Source organism: Xiphophorus maculatus, chromosome 2 (genome assembly GCF_002775205.1).
Source record: "Xiphophorus maculatus strain JP 163 A chromosome 2, X_maculatus-5.0-male, whole genome shotgun sequence".
NCBI lineage: Eukaryota > Metazoa > Chordata > Actinopteri > Cyprinodontiformes > Poeciliidae > Xiphophorus > Xiphophorus maculatus.
Window position 1 is genome coordinate 5,199,404 of NC_036444.1, and position 21,426 is coordinate 5,220,829.

The 21,426-nt window shown below is 38.0% G+C and overlaps 2 protein-coding genes across 3 annotated transcripts; both read left to right on the forward strand.

Moving 5' to 3' along the window:
* The first annotated feature begins 365 nt into the window (after positions 1 to 365).
* On the forward strand, positions 366 to 5,598 carry LOC111605866. The gene is made up of 2 exons (XM_023325231.1): positions 366 to 2,726; positions 4,430 to 5,598. Exons 1-2 carry the CDS (start codon positions 762 to 764, stop codon positions 4,433 to 4,435), a joined length of 1,971 nt encoding a protein of 656 aa, XP_023180999.1. The 5' UTR covers positions 366 to 761; the 3' UTR covers positions 4,436 to 5,598.
* Positions 5,599 to 10,525: 4,927 nt separating this feature from the next.
* LOC102217073 (GTPase IMAP family member 4-like) lies at positions 10,526 to 15,233 on the forward strand. Of its 2 annotated transcripts, XM_023325274.1 has the most exons (3): positions 10,534 to 10,605; positions 11,311 to 11,454; positions 14,431 to 15,233. In XM_023325274.1, exons 1-3 carry the CDS (start codon positions 10,578 to 10,580, stop codon positions 15,165 to 15,167), a joined length of 909 nt encoding a protein of 302 aa, XP_023181042.1. In that variant the 5' UTR covers positions 10,534 to 10,577; the 3' UTR covers positions 15,168 to 15,233. The 2 variants fall into 2 exon arrangements, with proteins under 2 accessions (XP_023181048.1, XP_023181042.1); XM_023325280.1 differs by lacking the exon at positions 11,311 to 11,454 and having other exon boundaries at positions 10,526 to 10,605.
* Positions 15,234 to 21,426: the final 6,193 nt, after the last annotated feature.

Consider the following 21,426-nt stretch of genomic DNA (forward strand, 5'->3'; position numbering starts at 1 on the left):
CTGTGGAATGACTTTATATCTGGGTGATTTGTTCCATCTTCCTGGTGTTACGGCCCCTGGCCTCTTAAGGCTGTGCAGGCTCTTTTTTTTTCTATTATGCAGGATCAGCTGTGCGGGCACAGCTTTCTGATTGGCTGCCTAGAAGCTGCAGGAGAGCAGCCACCCCATTGGAGCAGCAAAGCCAATCAGACGTTGATGAGACCCACCTGCATCATATAAAAGACGTCCTAGTTCATTCCTCCAGTGGGGCAGCTAGCAGGAAGAGGTTGTGTACAGCTGACCCCCACCTTCCGTGTTTTGTGACTGTTTGTGGACAGTTTGAGCAATTTTGTTCTTGTTTCTTTTGTTAAGTAGTGAATCTGCTTTAGATAAACTTTGAACAAGCTAGAGGCTTGTGTTTGGGAGGTTTTTGGTGCTCCCCTTTGTTCCTTCTTTTTGGTTGATTTGAGTTACTTTAGACTGATGTGTTTGCACCTCTTGTCATTTAATTAGCACTCAGTGATTTCTGAATTTGTTGGTTCTTTACTTTTGTTTAATTGGCTTAAGTTGTATTGTGTTTTGGTTCTGTGAAAACCTTCTCTTGTAATAAATCATTCTTTCATTCCACTTTTTTCTCTGAACACATTTTTATGTTACCGCCCCTGGACTCCTAGACCTTGGGGGCGTAACATAAGTGGGGGCTCGTCCGGGATCCTCGTTAAGAGGATCCCTCTGTTCAGAGTTAGAAGAGGAACATTTTTGGTTGTCTGTATCCAGCAACTATGTCAGGTACATTCAGTCTGGAGCACTTTTTAGCCGATCCCTCTCTTGAGCTTATTGATAGCTGCCGCAAGAATGAATTGCTGCAAATTGTGGAGTACTTTCAGCTGCAGGTCCCAAAACAGGTCCTTAAAGGTGACCTAAAGGCTCTGATAGTGGATAAGTTGGTGGAAATTGGGGTGATCAAAGAGCCTGATCTGCCTGAGGCTGCTGCGGTGCCAAGCCGAGAGACCCTGTCTGTGGAGGACTTCAAAGATGGTCCTAGTGCGGAAGCAGCAGTGAGTGACCGGGGAAAGACACCTCGCACACTCCCTCGCTATGATCCACTGTCTTCTGTGAGTTCAGAAGGACGAGATGGAGCTCGTTTGAAGGTGCGGTTGGCACGTCTCCAAATGGAGGCTGAGGAAAAAGCCCAGGACAGAAGAGCTCAGCTGGAGCTTGAGGTCAGGAGACTGGAAATAGAGGCTGATAAAGCTATAAAGCTGCGCAAACTTGAGCTGGAGGCCCAGACTCGAGCGCCCTCTGCCTCTGTCACCCCCGGTTCCACCTCCATGTCTGCTATGCCATTTGACATCAGTAAGTGTATTTCTTTAGTACCTGCTTTTAGAGAATCTGAGGTGGACACATACTTTGCAGCATTTGAACGCATTGCGGGTGCTTTGCAATGGCCTAGGGAAACCTGGCCACTCTTGTTACAATGTAAGTTTTCTGGTAAAGCTCAAGATGTGTTGGCAGCGCTCCCTTTAAAAGATAGTTTAGACTATGATCTGGTTAAAGCTGCTGTCTTACAAGCCTATGAGTTGGTCCCAGAAGCTTATAGACAGAAGTTTCGACAGCAGAAGAAAACTATCGGACAAACGCATGTTGAGTTTGCCAGAGAGAAATCCATTCTCTTTGATAAGTGGTGTACTGCATCCAAGGTAAATAATTATGAGACATTACGTGAGCTAATATTGCTGGAAGACTTTAAGAAGTGCATTCCAGATCGGGTGGTGGTGTACCTAAATGAACAGAAGGTGACCACTTTGGCATCTGCTGCTGTTCTGGCTGATGAGTATGCCCTTACCCATAAGTCATCCTTCACTCTTAATGAAAAGTCACATATTGGCTCTGTACCACAGTCTCAGATGGTTAAAACCACGGTTCCAAAAGAAAGCCGTGAATGTTTTTATTGTCACAAACCTGGACATGTCATCGCTGATTGTTTAGCTCTAAAACGCAAAAATCAGTCAAATTCTACACAAACTAAAGGTGTTGGTTTTGTGAAAAAAGAACCTCGTAATAAGAACGTTGGTTGTGGTGACAAATTACCTGATCCCTGTTTTATACCATTCATTTTCGATGGCTTAATCTCATTGACGGCTGATCCCTCTGATTTGAAGCCAGTACGTATCCTGAGAGATACTGGAGGTTCCCAGTCAGTCATTCTCGCAAATGTTTTACCGTTCACACATGAGAGTGCCTGTGGTTATAACTCTGTTCTGAGGGGGATAGAGATGGGCTACGCTCCAAGACCAGTCCACAGAGTTTACATAAAATCCAAACTTGTCACTGGCTTTTTCCCTGTTGCTGTCTGCCCGGAGTTACCCATAGATGGGGTGGCTATGCTAATGGGAAATGACATTGCTGGAGGTTTAGTACTTCCCAGTCTGGAAGTTTTAGACAATCCTTTAGATCAGATAACCCCAGACTCTTCAGACCCTGGGTTGTACCCAGCCTGTGTGGTCACCCGTGCTCAAGCACGCAAGGATCGGGATATTTCAATTTCTGATTCTGTTCTGATGTCTCCATTTTCCAGTGAGGGCGACGCACAAACCAAAAGTAACAGCATCTCGTTACTTCCAGATTTGGTGGAGCTGGAGGAGCCTTGTCCACTCTTGGAGAAAACATCCATCCCCCTGACCAGACAACACTTGTCATCTGCTCAACAAGCTGATGAAACATTACAAAGATGTTTCAGAAATGTGGTAAGTGCTGAACAAGCCAATAAAGAGAAACAAGCTTACATTGTGGAACGAGGTGTTTTAATGCGTCAGTGGTCTTCATCAGGTGCAGGAAGCTCAGATTGGAGTAAGGTTAAACAGATTGTTATACCAACCGCATATAGACAGAAAATTCTATCTCTGGCTCATGAAAGCCAGTGGACTGGTCACTTAGGCATTACCAAAACATACCAACTTCTGTTAAAGCACTTTTTCTGGCCTGGTATGAAACGTGACATTTCAAAGTTCTGTCGTAGTTGTCATGTGTGCCAAATTGCTGGTAAACCAAATCAGGTAATATCACCTGCTCCATTGTGTCCTATTCCAGTGATAGACCAACCATTTGACCATGTCATAGTAGACTGTGTTGGACCTTTACCCAGAACAAAGTGTGGAAATCAATATCTGATCACAATTATGTGTGCTGCAACGCGATTCCCTGAAGCCATCCCTTTGAATAAGATTACAGCCAAAGCTGTGATTAAAGCTCTGACAAAGTTCTTCTCTGTGTTTGGTTTACCTAAAACCCTACAAACAGATCAAGGAACAAATTTTCAATCAAAGTTGTTCAAGCAAGTAGCTAAAACCCTAAACATTAAGCATGCTGTTTCCTCTGCTTACCACCCAGAGTCCCAAGGTGCTTTAGAACGATGGCATCAGACCTTAAAGTCGATGCTACGCAAGTACTGTCTGGAAACTGGTAAAAGTTGGGATGAGGGGGTTCCATTTGTATTGTTTGCTGCTAGAGAGGCTGTTCAAGAATCCCTTGGCTTTAGTCCAGCGGAGTTAGTATTTGGACACACACCCCGTGGCCCTTTAAGAGCCTTAAAAGAAACTTTTTTAGTTCCTGAAGAATGTTCCAAGACAAGTGTGACTAAGTATGTGCAAGCCTTTCGTGAGCGCCTGTGTCAAGCTAATGCTCTTGCTAAGAAGCATCTAGCTGACTCTCAAAGAAAAATGAAACACCACTATGATAAAACATCTGTCAAAAGAGTTTTTCATGTAGGAGATCAGGTTATTGCACTCCTGCCTGTTCCTGGCTCGGCTTTGTCTGCCAAATTTGATGGCCCTTATGAAATTCTAGAGAAAATAGGGGAGAATGATTATGTCATTGGTACCCCTAATCGGCGGCGCAAAACCCGTGTCTGCCATGTGAACATGCTTAAATTATACCACTCTCGACCTGCACCAGAACCTAGTGGGGGGTGTGCTCCAGTGGCGGTCACAACTCAACTAGAAATAGGTGAGGTAAACAATGCTGATGGCCTAAGAATGAATTATCCTCTCTGTTCTAGCCCCCGCCTTACAAATTCAGAGATGCTAAAATCCCTGCAGAGCCAGCTTGACCACTTATCCCCTGAACATCAAAAGGATGTAATGGTCCTCATTAATGAATACCAATGTTTATTTAATGATGTACCAACACGTACAACTGTTCTAGAACATGACATAGATGTTCAAAATGCAAAACCAATCAAACAGCATCCTTATCGTGCTAATCCCACAAAACGTTCCTTAATGAAACAGGAAACTGAATATCTGATGGAACATGGTTTAGCCAAACCTAGTCAAAGTCCCTGGAGCTCACCTTGCTTGTTAGAAACCAAATCAGATGGTTCACCACGCTTTATCACTGACTTTCGTAAGGTAAATTCTGTCACTGTACCTGATGCCTATCCTCTCCCCAGGATTGAAGACTGCGTGGACAATATTGGAGCTGCAAAATACGTTACAAAGTTGGACCTTCTTAAGGGTTATTGGCAAGTCCCTTTGACTGAAAGGGCTTCCAACATTTCAGCTTTTGTGACCCCAGATGACTTTTTGCAATACACTGTTATGGCATTTGGTATGTGTAACGCTCCAGCTACTTTTCAGAGACTGATAAATACAGTACTGCGTGGCATCTCCAACTGCAGTGCGTATTTAGATGACTTGGTGGTGTATACTGAAACCTGGCAGGAACATTTGCAAACACTATATCAAGTATTTCACAGTTTGGCCCAAGCTTCCTTGACCCTTAACCTTGCTAAGTGTGAATTTGGCAAGGCCACAGTGACATATTTAGGCAGAGAGGTGGGGCAAGGCCAAGTCCGTCCCCTCAACGCTAAAGTTGTAGCAATTAATGATTATCCCACACCCAAAACACGCCGTGAACTACGTAGATTTCTTGGCATGGTTGGCTATTACCGGAACTTTTGTAGAAATTTCTCCTCAGTAGTTCAACCATTAACCAATCTACTCAGCCCAAAGACTGATTTTGTTTGGTCAGAGAAATGCCAGAATTCTTTTGAAAGTGCTAAGTTTCTTCTTTGTCACACACCAGTACTAGCTGCACCTGATCTGACCCGACCTTTCAAGCTGGAGGTGGATGCCAGCGCTGTTGGGGCTGGTGCAGTGCTAATTCAGGAAGATTTGCAGGGTTTAGATCATCCTGTTTGCTATTTCTCTCGCAAGTTCAACAGACATCAACTGAACTATTCCACCATTGAAAAAGAAACCTTGGCTCTGTTGTTGGCTCTTCAGCACTTTCATGTCTACCTTGGTTCCAGTAGTTTACCGATTGATGTATTCACAGATCATAATCCACTAGTATTTCTTTCTCGCATGTATAACCACAACCAGCGCCTTATGCGGTGGGCATTACTGTTGCAAGAATACCATTTAAACATTCGGCATAAGAAAGGAGCAGAAAATGTTCTTGCAGATGGCCTGTCCAGGATGTGAGTATTCTTTTGTTTTGTGTAACATTCAGCATTTACAAAACCTGGTTTTGTAATTTAAGGGGGGGAGTGTTACGGCCCCTGGCCTCTTAAGGCTGTGCAGGCTCTTTTTTTTTCTATTATGCAGGATCAGCTGTGCGGGCACAGCTTTCTGATTGGCTGCCTAGAAGCTGCAGGAGAGCAGCCACCCCATTGGAGCAGCAAAGCCAATCAGACGTTGATGAGACCCACCTGCATCATATAAAAGACGTCCTAGTTCATTCCTCCAGTGGGGCAGCTAGCAGGAAGAGGTTGTGTACAGCTGACCCCCACCTTCCGTGTTTTGTGACTGTTTGTGGACAGTTTGAGCAATTTTGTTCTTGTTTCTTTTGTTAAGTAGTGAATCTGCTTTAGATAAACTTTGAACAAGCTAGAGGCTTGTGTTTGGGAGGTTTTTGGTGCTCCCCTTTGTTCCTTCTTTTTGGTTGATTTGAGTTACTTTAGACTGATGTGTTTGCACCTCTTGTCATTTAATTAGCACTCAGTGATTTCTGAATTTGTTGGTTCTTTACTTTTGTTTAATTGGCTTAAGTTGTATTGTGTTTTGGTTCTGTGAAAACCTTCTCTTGTAATAAATCATTCTTTCATTCCACTTTTTTCTCTGAACACATTTTTATGTTACCGCCCCTGGACTCCTAGACCTTGGGGGCGTAACACTGGTTTTAGTCAGAACTCCAGCAGCAGCGTTCTGGACCTGATTGATTTTTTAGGCAGACCTGTGAAGATACTGTTGCAGTAATCAATGTGACTAAAGATAAACGCATGAATGAATTTCTCTAGATCTTGCAGACATTAGTCCTTTAATTTGACCTTCTGCCTCACAGATCAGCCTTTTCCCATGAACTTTTCATGAGCTCCTTCAGACTAGCCAGCAGCAATTAGCAAACAAGTAGTGGAACTGCGCCTCAGCTGAGCTCATTATAGCAGCTACTTCTCAGTGAAAAGCTGGTAAAAAAAAAAAAGGTTGTGAAAGGGTTCATGGAGGAGCGATGGTTTAGAGACAGATGCCCAATTTCAAGGCATTAAATTAAAAAATCAAATTTCTTTTAAGTCATATTTGATATTTAAAACATATTTATAACAACTGAAGGTAACATATTTACTTGATTGTACTGTAAAATTGCACTATGTACCAGAATAATATATTTACTGTCCCTTTAATAATATGTGCTAACTGAATTGAATCAAACTAAACAATAAAATGTTACAGTTGTGTTAATTGCTGCTCTCCTTCCTACATCTTAATGAATCCCAGATAACCCATCACAGTTAATGGAAACTCTTCCCAATATTGCAGCCAAATGATTAAAACATGAAGGCATCTTTGCTAGCAGAGTTATAGTAAAGGATGCAGATATTACATTTTCAGGTGCAAAGAAAGTTGTCTTAATTTCTGAACAGCAATTTAACAATTTTAAATCATCTTTATGCTACATCTGTCTGCAAAGGCAAAATCAATTCTGTGTAGCAGAGGGAGACATTAGAATAAATTTAAACTCATCGGTTCTCCAGATTCATAATGTTACAACAAATGTTAGCAGCTAAAGGAGACTGATCCATATCAGATCCATATAGATGGAAATGCACACAAAATGTCTATTATTGCATATTATTATATCTCCTGGGTGATTTGTGGCCAGCCCCTTTAGTCATATCTGCATTTAGTCATTTGTTGGACCCCTCTGTGCCTTATTTATGAGGCCTCCATTGAACATTTCATACTAAGTTAAATTTGACACTTGAATATTGTGAAGAGTTGATATCTGCTTTCATATATCAATCAATCAATCAAATTTTATTTGTATAGCACATTTCAGCAGAAAGGCATTTCAAAGTGCTTTACATCATTACAAACACAGAAACACAAATCAACACAGAAACAATAATCAAAACACATAATTAAGTCAAGTTCTATCAATAAATTTGTAATTGATTACATTTCAAATACAATTCTAAACAGGTGGGTTTTTAGTTGAGATTTAAAAGAAGTCAGTGTTTCAGCTGTTTTACAGTTTTCTGGAAGTTTGTTCCAAATTTGTGGTGCATAGATGCTGAAAGCTGCTTCTCCTCGTTTGGTTCTGGTTCTGGGGATGCAGAGCAGACCAGAACCGGAAGACCTGAGAGGTTCTGGAAGGTTGATACAATAAAAGCAGATCCTTAATGTATTGTGGTGCTAAGCCGTTCAGTGATTTATAAACTAACAACAGTATTTTAAAGTCTATTCTTTGAGCTACAGGGAGCCAGTGGAGGGACTTTAAAACTGGTGTTATGTGCTCTATCTTCCTGGTTTTAGTGAGAACGCGAGCAGCAGCATTCTGGATCAGCTGCAGCTGTTTGATTGATTTGTTAGACAGACCTGTGAAGACGCTGTTGCAGTAATCAATACGACTGAAGATGAACGCATGGATGAGTTTCTCTAGATCTGGCTGAGACATTAGTCCTTTAATCCTGGAAATGTTCTTCAGGTGATAGAAGGCCGACTTTGTAGGTTAGAGCAACAGGTGTGGGAGGGGATACACTACAAACCAACTGGAGAAGTTGGACACTGTCCCATTAAAACCTTCAAACAACAATGATGCTCAATAGATGTTTTGAAGCTATACTTTTAAAATCTATTGTTCATCTGGGAACTGCCTTTTAGAAACTGAAAAATGCGGGAATACAATAAAAGAAGCCATAGACTATTTTAAGGTCTTTATTAATTTACACGTTTGAACTGGATAAAGTAATGATAATGTTTGTTTTTCTTGTTTACACACAAATCTGAATGAATTCATTTATATAAATGGTGCAAATTCACTGCCAATGTGAGCTCAAAATAAATTTACCAGCAAAAACAACAAAACAACAAATAAAAATAACCGAATAAGATAAAATTCACAAATTCTCAATATAAAATAAATTAGAAATAATAATAATAAAATACATTTGTAACTTTGTTACAGTAGCTGTTTGTCCAAGTGGGTTAAAAGATAAAGAACTTTCAAAGATAACAGGAAGTGATGCGACAGGGCGACATCATTTACAGAGACATTGGAAATATTCACACCCTTACTGATAACCAGGTCCAGTGTGTGTCCTTGAGTGTGTGTTGCTTGTTTGACATGTTGTGTTAGACCAAAAGTCTCTAAAATATTAGCGAGCTTTTTTGCCCCTCTGTCTTGGGGGTTGTCAATATGAATGTTGAAATCACCGACAATTATTAAACAATCATAATCAATACATATAAGAGATAGAAATTCATTCAAGTCAGTAAAGAAATTTTCCTCAAAAGTTGGAGTTTTGTATAGAGTTACAGTCAAAGTTCGTTTGTGGCCTTTAACCTCAATTCCAAGATACTCAAAAGAGGTGAAGTGACCCAAAGAGATTTTACTACAATTTATGGTATTCTTAAATATTGAAGCCACGCCTCCTCCTTTTTTATGTTTTTTATTCTCACAGAAGAAATTGTAGTTAGGAGGCGCAGATTCAATTAGTATGATCGATTCATTATTATCATTCAACCATGTTTCTGTCAGAAACATAACATCGATATTATGCTCAGTGATGAAATCATTAATTAATAGAGCTTTAGCACAGAGAGATCTTGTATTTAAAAGAGCTAGTTTAAGTGACTTGGAGGCCAAGAAATCTTCAGTCTGAGGTTCCTTTAGGCAGGGGAACATTCTGATGTTTGAATTAGGTCCCCTATATTTTATGTTTCTGTTTCTTGTAAATTTTCTTGTAGTGATCCGGACAGGTAATGTCCTGTTCTGCAGTGCCGAGGGGCCAGACACATTCTGGAGCAAGAAGGGTGTATAGATAAAGTCTGGACCCCGGCCTCAGACCTCAGAAACGCAGAGTGATGGATCCTCTGGGACGTTAGAGTCAGGTGGCTTAAATGAAGTGAGGTCTGCTACGTGAGCGCTAAGGAGAGACGTCCCAAGTACAACCTGTTGATTCATTCCATCTGTAAATTTAAGAAACTCCGGTCCAGAAGACATTTCTTCATGTGTATCTTGTGAATCAAATGGGTTCATCTGAATTTAAAATCTATTCCTTCCCTTTTCCAACAGGCTCTTTTGACTTTTAGAGGTTTTAATTTTGTGTGTCAGACAAGATATTTTCTTCACCCCCCCAACCACACAGGGGGGGGTTGACTTACAAGTTCTTTCTTACTGTAAGTCAGAAAGAAGACAATAAAATGTACATTTGACACATATTAATTGAATAAAATAGATACTATTCTATTTTATTTATCTTCTAGATAAGCAGATATCATTACACCATTAGTGACATTTTGTACAATCCAGAGTTTTGTACAAAGAGGTAATTCATGAGGTTGAAAGAGTTCTGTCTGGTTTGTCATGACGATACTGTTGTAACAGAAAGTAAAAGTAATTTTCCAGTTTAATCTTTACTGAAAATAAACAAAAAGTTTAAAAAAGTTTCTCTATGTTGAATATCTGCTTTCATTATTATAAATATCGACTTTAGGAGTATCCTCTTCTGGAAAATCCTCCAGAAGAGGATACTCCAAACACTTGTGGATCAATAAGCAATCTAATTGATCCATGTAGTTTGCGATTATCTGTGTGTTCGTCATGCTGCATATTTCCTGAAACATTTTGTTTTCATGTTCAATCAGGACATTCCACATATTCAAACAGGACGAACTGGTTGGGTTGGGTTGATGATGTTTTGCATTAGACACTATTGATGATCAGATCCTCCTGTTGTAATGAGAGGATCTGAGGAAGTATTTCCCATTGTTGGGGAAATACATCACCAACAATGGTGGGCGGGAGGTATTTGAGGACCAAGGAGGAGGGGGCTGACAGGAGGACTCTCATGCCCCCCCGCCCCCACACACACAAGATGCTGCCCTGGACAGTTGCCATATCCCCCATATCAGAAACCACCACTGTACATACAGTAGTTCTGACTGTAACTGCATCAGCAGAGAGACTCAAAGGGAGGAGTCTGGAACCAGACTATAAAACAGCATCAACATAAAAAGTGAAACCATTTAATACAAAGAAAGAAACCAAGAGCCACAGATCATCACAGATCAACTCCCTGCCAGAAGACAGTCAAGATGTCCAGATACAGCTATTATCGACGTGGTAAGGAGAGTTTACAATTTTATACATTATTATCTCTAAGGGCAAATATTATTTACCAGCAAAATATATAAAATAAAAAAACATTTTAGAGCTAGTATTGATGCCACATTTTAGTTGTTTTAATTATTTTTCATTAAATATAAAATACTAAAAAGTATATTTGTGTAAAATACCTTCTAGCCTCAACATTTAGCCTTTAACAAGTGACAGTGATGATTCCCATATAAACTTTTATCTTTTTGCACGAGTTCAGTGATTTAGTTCACTGAAAGGCTCAGCATCACAACACATTAAAGATCTGCTGGTGTATCAACCTTCCAGAACTCTCAGGTCTTCTGGTTCTGGTTCTGTACTGCATCCCCAGAACCAGAACCAAACATGAAGAAGCAGCATTCAGCTTCTATGCACCACAAATCTGGAATAAACTTCCAGAAAACTGCAAAACAGCCGAAACACTGAGTGCCTTTAAATCTAGACTAAAAACCCAGTGGGTTAGAGTTTCTTTAGAAACATAATAAATTAAAAATTAATCAACATTTTGACATGAAACGATGGCACTTGACAAAATGTAATGATTCAATTGTTGACTGTTTTATGATTTTGTATTTTTGTGTTTTTATGATGTGAAGCATTTTGAAATGCCTTGATGCTGAAATGTGCAACACAAATAAACTTGACTTGACAAGTTTCTCTCATCTTCTTTAGAGCACAAAGCAATTTTCTGTAGGGATCGTGGCCGTGGTGGCATGGTGAAGGTAGACATCCTGCCATTGCAACATGTTTGGCTCCAAATTCCACATATTTCAGCCAAAGTGAACAAATTCACTATAGTTGATCCTGTAGCTCCAGGTTTGTTGAATATCTGACCTCATAGATTTGGTTTTGTCTTTTACTGTTTCTCTTCTGAAAACCCATCTTTTCTCCTGGCATTTCATACCAGAGCTGAAACGATTCCTTGAGTGATTCGAGTACCTTGATTATTAAAATTCCTCGAGGAAAATGTATCTGCCTCGAAGCCTCGTTAATTTATATTTTATTATTTAGCGCCATGTTTCGGTCGGGTCGTTACTTGCGTTGCTCAGCTCTCTCACTTCCGCCTGAGTTGTTGACGAAAACTAAATGTTAGCAGCATAGGGTTCAATTTTCAAGTTGGGCCTGGGAGGATTTTATTGATTGGTGATGTCTGGGTCTTTGTCGTTTCTCGTTCAACACTAAGTATCCTTAAAATGACTGGCGCGATGCCTGCAGTACGGTAGACGTTTCTCCTCTGGGAGCTGCTGGTTCAGAGTGAACAGCAGAGAAAAGCTGAAGGATTATTTATACATTATATATAATTATATTTATACAGGTGAGCGGATAGACTGAACACTCCAAGTGGCTGTGTTTTAGTTGCGTAACTTTACGGACAAACCAAAAAATAAATTTCATATCATCCCGGTCGCCACTAATAGGTGGCGTTACAAACCTGGTAGATGTTTCTGTGTGTGATGAACGAAGGTATCAAATCCCGTCGTTGTTATTGCTGAACACAAAGCTATAAATGTCTGGGCAAGATGAGAGTTCATCTATTAAACTGACTGGAGATGAATACAAAAACCAAAAGCTGGAATATAAACATTTTTTATAAGCATATTTGTGAGCTTACCTCTTTATTATTAAATTGAATATAATTTCAGACTTTTGTATAACTTTTCTTCACGTTAACTTAGTTATTATTATTGTTACAAGTTAATTTTCTAAACTACAGAAAAGTTATTGTTAGGGAAGCTCAAATGTAAAAAATTGGACTGATGTTGATATGTGATAGTAAAACTGCTGTTATATTAGATTTACCAATGTTTTGGGTTTTATCCGATTACTCGATTACTAACATATTCATTTACAACAGCCCTATTTGATACCTTGTGATATGTTGGTTTCAGCTCATTTTGTGATTATTTTTATTTTAACGTAGGGCTGTGATTTGGCTCTATGTGTTTTTATGTTGCTCGAACTTCATTGAGTCATTTTTTGTTGTTTTAACTGTAAAACATTTTAGTTCTGCACTGATCGTCTTAATTGGCTTTATTGTTAGATTGTATGTAAACTCTGTCATATGGAAGATAAATTTTATTATTCAACATTTTACTGGGTCCAATATTAAATACAATATTGAACCCCAGTAATATTACCTAATATTACTGGATAATTTTAAGCCCAGTATAATTATGAATAATGTTGAATAACAGAAAATAAAGTATTTTAATGGTTTGGTCAGAGTGAATCTGACAGAAAATATGTGAACTTATCAGAAAATGGCTGTGGACAAAATAGACATTTAAAAATATACTGTATGAGTGTGAAAGGATATTAACTGATCTATATACAAAAACCAAGAGGTAGAGCAACTTGTGTATTAACTAATCTGTAGGATTTATTTAAATTACTTTGTGTGTGTTTGCTTTGGTTTGATGATGCCTAAATATACAACAACATCCATTGGTTATAAAAAACATTTTAAAGAAACTATTAGCTGAAGCTTGAAACACATTTTAATAACTTTAATAATAATAATGATGGTCAAAATTTATAAAAATAGTTTTTTTAAAGTTATCTATACTTTTCTTCCAGATTAATGAACCTAAACATGAACATATTATTTTGTAACTGACATCATTAAAGCCTTTTTAGTGGAGGTGGTGTGGTGGTGCAGTGGTAACACACAACCCACACATGGAGGCCTTAGTCCTCCACACAGACGTCACAAGTTCAAGTCTTGACCTGATGACCTTTGCTGCATGTCTTCCCTCTTTCATTGCCTACTTTCCTGTCTAATTACTCTCAAAATAAAACCCATCTGAACCAAAAAATCCTTTAAAAACTTATTTTTAAATATTTATCATATATGTAACGATTAATAACAATCATCACCTGCTGGTTTAACTGGTTTAACTGGTCCCCAATTCCTAAAATAACATACATTGTGACTATATAGTGGAACTATTTTATTCCTATTTTCAACAATATATCTTAGTAATGGGAAAACTATTTGGATATTAATTAAATTATGACAAACTCTGTTTCTTTATTAAATCTGTGAGAATTGCACTTTATTTTCTAAATCAAATCAACAAAGATATCAGGTCAAATTTTCAAGCAAACCTATTTGCCCCTCATTCGATTGTAGAGGAATCACACAAAGGTTTAAATAACCTGTGAATTTACATAAAACCTCAGCATGACAGGGTGAACAATCTGAGAGGATGAACACATGAATGTCATAAAATGGTGTAAATGTAGAGCAGATGATCGAAATACAGAGACTAAAATCCTCAACACACTGAACTGGGTTTGATTCCCAACCATCAGACATTTGCAACATGTTTTCCAATGTGTGTCTCGATTTCCTCAATTTTGATTTGTGTCTGGTTCTGACGGCTCCTCCGTCACACTGATGGTTTCCAGTTACCAGATGGACACTAGATTTAAAACGCTGTAAATCCAAAACATCTATTGTGTTTCATTGTTTACATTTTTAATGATATTCAGACGGTGTGCAGTTTTCTCCAGTTGTATGTAGTGTAGAGCAGCGCCCTGCCCCCACCTGTTGCTCTAAGCTTTCAGTCAGTTTAGAGCTAATTAATCAGTTTATGTTAACCAGATTTTATCTGTGGTCAGATTTCTACTTTTATTTCACAAACAGCAGAATAGCACAAATGACATCACATTCTAAGAAAACAGATTCTTTGGTGGTTAAAATAAAGTTAAATCTAATGCCTGTTACCTATAATACTATCAGAAGCTAAATGTTGCTCTGCAGCTCCTGAACTGCTGTGTTGTTTTCAGAACCAGAGGCCGACCTCAGAGTGGTGCTGGTGGGTCAGGAAAGAGTCGGGAAGAGCTCAGCAGGAAACACCATCCTGGGAAGGAAGGAGTTTAACTCTGAACTCAGTTTGGTTCCTCTGACTCTGAGCAGTAAGAGGGCAGAAGGAGAAGTTTTGTCTCGTAGAGTCTCTGTGGTGGACACGCCCGGACTCTCCAGCTCTGTTCTTACACCAGAAGAAGTGAAAGCTGAGATCCAGAGAGCTGTGGAGCTGAGCTCTCCTGGTCCTCATGTTTTTCTGCTCACCATCCAGCTGGGAAGATTCACTGAACAGGAGAAGAGAGGATTGGAGATGCTGCAGGAGATTCTGGGTCCAGAGGTTTCCAAGAACACCATGATCCTGTTCACCTACGGAGACCGACTGGAACAAACAGGCATCGATATTCATCAGTTTGTAAAAAGAGATAAAAACGTGCAGAAACTGCTGAAGAGCTGCAGTGGGATGTATCATGTGTTCAATAATCAGAAGATGGAAGACAGGAAGCAGGTCCAGGATCTGCTGGACAAAATAGATTCACTCAGGAAACGTCGTTATTTCCCCAAGATAACAAGGACTGCATTAGTATCTATTGCTATTGTTATTTTATTGGCAATACAATTCAGATCAGGTGCAGATCAGGAGAATCTCATTAATTCTGAATTAAAATTATACATTGTAAAGTGTTCATATTGTAAATCTTTAATAGTCTTAAATATTTGACACATGATACCACATAGGGGCACATTTTAACAGAAAATTATGAAAATTCACTGTAACGTACTTTATGTTATTTTATTACACAATAAAATGTATCTGCAACACTAAAACTGTTTTCTTTTTAATTTTTTTTTACATTTATTGTTTTATTTTACAAAATGTTAAAAGTACATCCTGTGGGTATAAGCCTAACATTACTATACTTCTAACAAGGGTGTAGATATTCTACAGAATATTTGCTGTACAATCCAGTACGCTGTGATGACTGTAACAGAATCTGTCAAAACTCTACATGCTTCGATAGACACAAAGTACCTCACAACAGACCTGATGCTGAAATGCTTGTGAGTAATTGTGAGATGATCAAATTATGTTCTACGTGTAAAAGGTTATATTACGTTCCTATGACCAAGGAGAAAACTTTACACGTATGTGAATCAAAATGTGTAATCTGCAGTGAAAAAAAACTACCTCCAGGTACAGATGTAACTCTTAAAGATCATCAGTGCTACATTCAAACCAGTGCTGCTGATGACAAACTTCATGACAAACTTGTGTTTTACGATTGTTACATTTTTTAATTACAAACAATGTGTCAGTGAAAAGCATTTGAAAACGCTTTTATTACAGATTTTGAGTTATACTGTGATCTGGTGAGATCACCCACACACGCCCACACACACAGGTACACTGACCACTGTTCTATTTAAAACTAGAGGTATTACAACATTCCAAATCTATTTGTAGTACATACTATATATATATTATTCTTGATTATCTAACACAGTAGTCCCCAACCTTTTAGTCGTGCGGACCGGTCAGCCCTTCGATATTTTGCTGTGGACCGGGGGGTGCGCGTCGTAAATATCGAGTCGGGGGTGGCGGGGGGAGGGGGGAGTTTACGTTCCAAAAAGAACCCGCGATAGGCGAAATCCACGAAGTAGGAACCTTTATTTTTTTTACAATTATTATACAATGAAATACAAAATAATACATTGAAACCAAAGAACAAAACCTTTTTACAGGCCCAAACATTTGTTTAACAAATAAAAAGTACTGTATAAACATTTTTTTTTTTTACAAATAACTACTGTACTGTAAAATAATAATTTTAATACGAACTGAAGGCGGATTCCCGTGCCCGAATTGCGGAGATCAGCGCCGCCCGATGTTCTGTTGTTACTCATTCTGCTGCAAGTTGGCTCAATTTTGACGCGCAAGACGTAACCGGTGAAATCCGGTTTAGGATTCTCAAAATAAAAGATCCGGAAGTAGTTCATTATTTCTTGCGCAGCCCTGTACCAATTGGTACAGGGCTGTGGTTGGGGACCACTGAACTAACACTTATTGTTTTTCATACTTTAATTGTATTACTCTTAAAACTCGGTCAGAAGGAGTTTACCAAAACAATGTGTCGCAATGATGGGATTAACAGATGTCAAAGGAATGTTTATTTTGGGGGCAGGGGTGGACATCTGGTCACCGAAATTAAAAGCAATTAATGATTAGGGTCATCAATCACTTCACCGATTAAATTTTGACAGAAGGGTGCCTATATAATCTCTCTCGCATACCACGGAGCCAGCTCTGCAGATGAGGCGGTTCAGTGTCTGTGTCTCTCTTCCTTGCATTGCCCCCCCAACAAACGATTGCATAGAATATAACAGTAGATACAATGGACTTATAAAACATGTACAGGAGCTTAGAGCACACATTGAAGGAGGCCAATCTCCTCAAAAAGTACATTCTACTCTGTGCTTTCTTGTACACATTATCTATATTGGAGAACCAGTTCAGCTTATTGTCTAGTTGTAGGCCCAAGTATTTGTATGTGCTGACCACCTCCACCTCTATACCATCGATGGTAATAGGCTGAGGAGAGGGGGGCACCCTACGGAAGTCAAGAACCGTCTCTTTTGTTTTAGAGATGTTCAGTTCGCGTTTATTCCTGTGGCACCATACCCCGAAATCCTTCACCAGGCTCCTGTACTCCCCCTCTGCACCCTTCTTTATACAAGTATTCAATTTACCTCTTGAATACTTATTAATGCACTACTTGAATCTCAACAAATTATAACATTTGTCTCTCACACTTCTTCAATCCATTCTAAAACCATTAGAATTGCAATTAATTCATCTGTATACGCTGTCAATTAATCTGTTATTCTTTTATTTCACATAATATTTAAATCTGGAATTACAAAAGATATATCTCTTTTATTGTTTAACATTTTAGAAGCATCTGCATAGATCTGTATGTACTCTGAATATTCTCTTTTTACGTACCTTTCCGCCTCCTTCTTTTCTGCCTCCATTTTTTCTGTAAGTTTAAATCAACTTCAGCCTGTCCAAGGACCCCAGACGGAATAACAGGAATAGCAACCACAGGACTAATTAAAAAGTTATCTATTCCTACATTTTTTACTTTATTGTTATCCATCCAAAACTATTAATTTGTTTCTTTTCTTTTTCTTGACAAGGTTGCAGCGTAACATGTGGAGGATGAGCTTTATTATGTCCTTTAATATTTGCTCAGTAATTAATGGCTAGTTGTTCTATCCTGAGCTCCCGTGGCATCTCACCCATCTCAGCTTGTATAGCTGAAACTGGAGTTGTTTACATTGCTCCGCAACAAAGTCTTAATGCCTGATATTGTATTCTGTCTATTTTTTTAATAAAGTATTTGAAGATGAGTTGTATAAAATACACCAACAATAAAAAATTATCTTATTAGTCCAGTACAAATTGTCTTTAAAGCTTTCCTATTTGCACCCCATTCTTTGCCTCTTAAAAAACCATATGTATAGATTTTTTTACTTTTTTAACTATTTCAGCTACATGCATCTTCCATGTAAGTTTATCAAACCAGATACGCAAACATTTAATTTGATTTGTCCCTTCTATACCATCCCCATATAATTTGAGATTCACATTAAGATTTAATGTCCTATTTGTATAAACAACAAATTTAGATTTGGATGTTGAAAACCTAAATCCCCATTCTAATGCCCAAGTTTCTACATTATGTAATGCCTCTTGCAATTTCCTGTTTACAAATTCTACATTTTTCTCCCTCTTCCAAATAATATCATCTGCAAATAATGAAACCGTCATGTTGGGTTCCAGTTTCTTTACCCACATACAGAACACCACCAGGAGAACAGATGATCAGATAAACGAAGTTTATTTTAACCAGATGAAAAGTGAGATTGTGTGATTCTTGTGCTTGAGGTTGCCAACCGGGGACGTCTGTCCTCTTAGACTGATCTTACTTGACATGAAGATAGACTTCCACCAGGGGGATAATACAGTGGTTTCCAGGGTGTGGTCTCTTTGTGGGTGTCCTTGAAGTGGTCCGGGTTCTAGTGTGAGGGCTTGACGGAGTGAGTTCTTTGTTGGAGATGTGGAGGCTGCAGTGGAGGCCAGACAGGTAAGTTCAGGTGCGGAGATTAAGAGGAGCGAACCGACTGCTAGCTGAGAATCCAGGACCTTATTGAAGATCTGCAGGGGTGAAGAAAGTACTTGGACAACCAGTGGGTAACACAAGAGGAGAAATCCAGAAGCCCAGGAACTCGGGCAACCAGTGGGTAACAATCCACGGCATCACGAGGGGGAAAATCCAGAAAGCCAGGTCTTGGTCTTCACAGGGAAACTTCCAAGGCGTCACAAGGAAACACCTCAGAGAGAGAACCAATTCTTTTTCATCAATCACCTCTCCTAAAATTCCTCCATTATAATCATTTTGATCTCCCCATAAAGTGCTATGTGTATTGAAGCCCCACACCAAACTATTTTCCCTCTCCAGTGTTCTAAGATTGAGTCAAGTTTTAACTTTTCTAATTGTTTGCAAGGATTATAATAATTTATTATTTTAATATTTCCATCATTTGTCCAAATTTCTACAGTAACAAGTTCTAAATCTGATATTATTTGGAGCTGAATAAATTTTATGTTTTCCTTTAAAAATATGGCACAGCCTCCTCCATTCCCACTTATCCTATCTTTACGCAAGACTGAGTAAACATGAACACTAAACTGCAAAGATGGCTTGAGCCATGTTTCTTGAATGCATTTTTTGTCTAGTTTTGTATTTAGATTATTAATGAAGCCTTTACATTCCTTACCATATGCTATTAGACTGCCAGCGTTCCTATGTAATATTAGAATTATGTGACAATTTGAGAAGCCTCAGCTTCAGATGATCCTTCTCCATGTCTAAGTTCATTATGGATTTTTTTTCCCAAGATAAATCTTTGACATTGAAAAACTTTGTGGCTGTCTTTACAATGATTTTTATTTTTTCAGTTTTAGTTCTTGCTTGTTCTGAGCAATCTATGATATATGCAAGAAAAGGAATCAATTTTTCTAATGTAATATTACATTGATTGTCTGTCACTCTTTTTCTTTCATAGGTTGTTTTTGGAGCATTTTCAACATTTTTCACCTCTTTCACTACTTCATCATAAATAAATCTCTTATCAGTTTTAACTTTTTGAATTTCAGCTGCCTCTTTTCTTACCATGCATCCTGCATATGCTGCAGTATGACTTCCTCCAGTTACATTTAACAGGATTATTTCCACACTCACCATAAGGATGTTCAGCTCCACACCTACCACATCTCTGTTTCCCTTTACAAATGTTCGCAGTATGTCCATATATTTGACATTTATAACATCTGAGAGGTGGTGGAATATAAGCCCTTACATTATATAAGCCGTTTTAACATAAATTTGGTTTTGTCTTACTCTACGTAATTATATTCTAGATACAGTATCTAAAAATGCATTTTGACTAGACAAAACTACATTTTGACTATCCAGAATGGTAATTTAAGATATCTGCATTTACATTCTGACTAGTAAGAATAATAATTCAAGATATCTTCGATTACATTTTGACAAGTTAAAATTCTTTTCAAAACATCTCAAATTACGTCACCGGATCTGTCGTTTGATGGGACACATATTCATAATTAAAATTTAAGATATCTTGAACGTAATCATGACTAGTCAAAATAAAAGTTTTTAGGTATCTGAATTAAGAATTGTGTGGAAGCCCCTTTGTGCTGCCCAAACAGTTGTCTGCAGAATGTTATGTTTCCTGCATAAAAGTGTCAGTGAAATGCCACAACGTAGAAAGAGCTCGGCAATGTTGGATATGCGGAGACCACAAAACCTTATGTAATTTAAGACTGCTTCAGGAATATGCAAAGAATTTCCTGTTTATTCATTTCTGACAAACCGAATGCACTGAAAACCAGTTTTGAAAAGCTAAAATTTCTATTGTCAAACCATTTTCAATATGAAAGTGGTGCATTTTCAAACATCTTTTCTAGTTTTTTCTACGTTTCATTGTTTTATTAAACTTTCAAATTGCTACGTAAGTAGCAGTGATGTTTTGATTATTCAGAATACATATTCAAGATATCAGTAATGTCATTCTGACTAGTCAAAATGTTAATTTAAGATATCTTAAATAGAAAAGTTGTGCAATTCAAGATATCTCTTATTTATTTGGAGATATCTTAAAAGGAACTTTGACTAGTCAAAATTACAATTCAAGATTTTGTTTTGTCTAGTCATTGTTTGCTTTTAAGATATCTATAATTTACTTTTCACTAGTCAAAACTACATATATATTATCCAAAAATACATTTAAGATATCTTGAATTATGGTGTCATTTGAGATATCTTTAATTAGAATTATGACTAGCCAAAACTAAAATTGAGATATTTTGAATTTACCTTATGACTAGTCATAATTTAATTGTATATATCTGAAATGTGAGTTTCAGATAGTCAGTAATTCATTTTAGATATCTTGAATTGAAATTTTCATACAAGTCAAAGGTAAATCTGATGTCATTTCGACTAGTCAGAATGTAATTAGAGATACCTCAAATAGGTCATTTGTCTTGTCAAAATATAATTAGATATCTTAAATTACTAAAATGTCTAGTCATAATTTTTTTTTTAATATCTGGAATGTAACGACGGTAAAACTGAATTTATGTTAAAACGGCTTGTCGTAGAAACGCTCTTTCTATATAGTTGAATTTATTCAAGACAATAACCTGTGTATATTATAAATTCTTATAAAAGCCTGGTCCTTAAATAATAAATTATCATAGGAGTGTAATAATTTACTTAAGTCAAGCTTTTCAGAAACAACAAAAGGATGTTTTTATTTACTTATCCTACAAGGCTGAACATGCTATCTGCCAAAATATTTCTCCGTAATTCTCTTCCCCTGGAAATATA

Coding starts and splice junctions, on each gene's coding strand:
- LOC102217073 (XM_023325274.1), top strand. CDS start 10,578: ATGTCCAGATACAGCTATTATCGACGTG. Junction 10,606..11,310: donor ATACAGCTATTATCGACGTG/GTAAGGAGAGTT, acceptor CATCTTCTTTAG/AGCACAAAGCAATTTTCTGT. Junction 11,455..14,430: donor AGTTGATCCTGTAGCTCCAG/GTTTGTTGAATA, acceptor TGTTGTTTTCAG/AACCAGAGGCCGACCTCAGA.
- LOC111605866 (XM_023325231.1), top strand. CDS start 762: ATGTCAGGTACATTCAGTCTGGAGCACTTTTTAGCCGATCCCTCTCTT.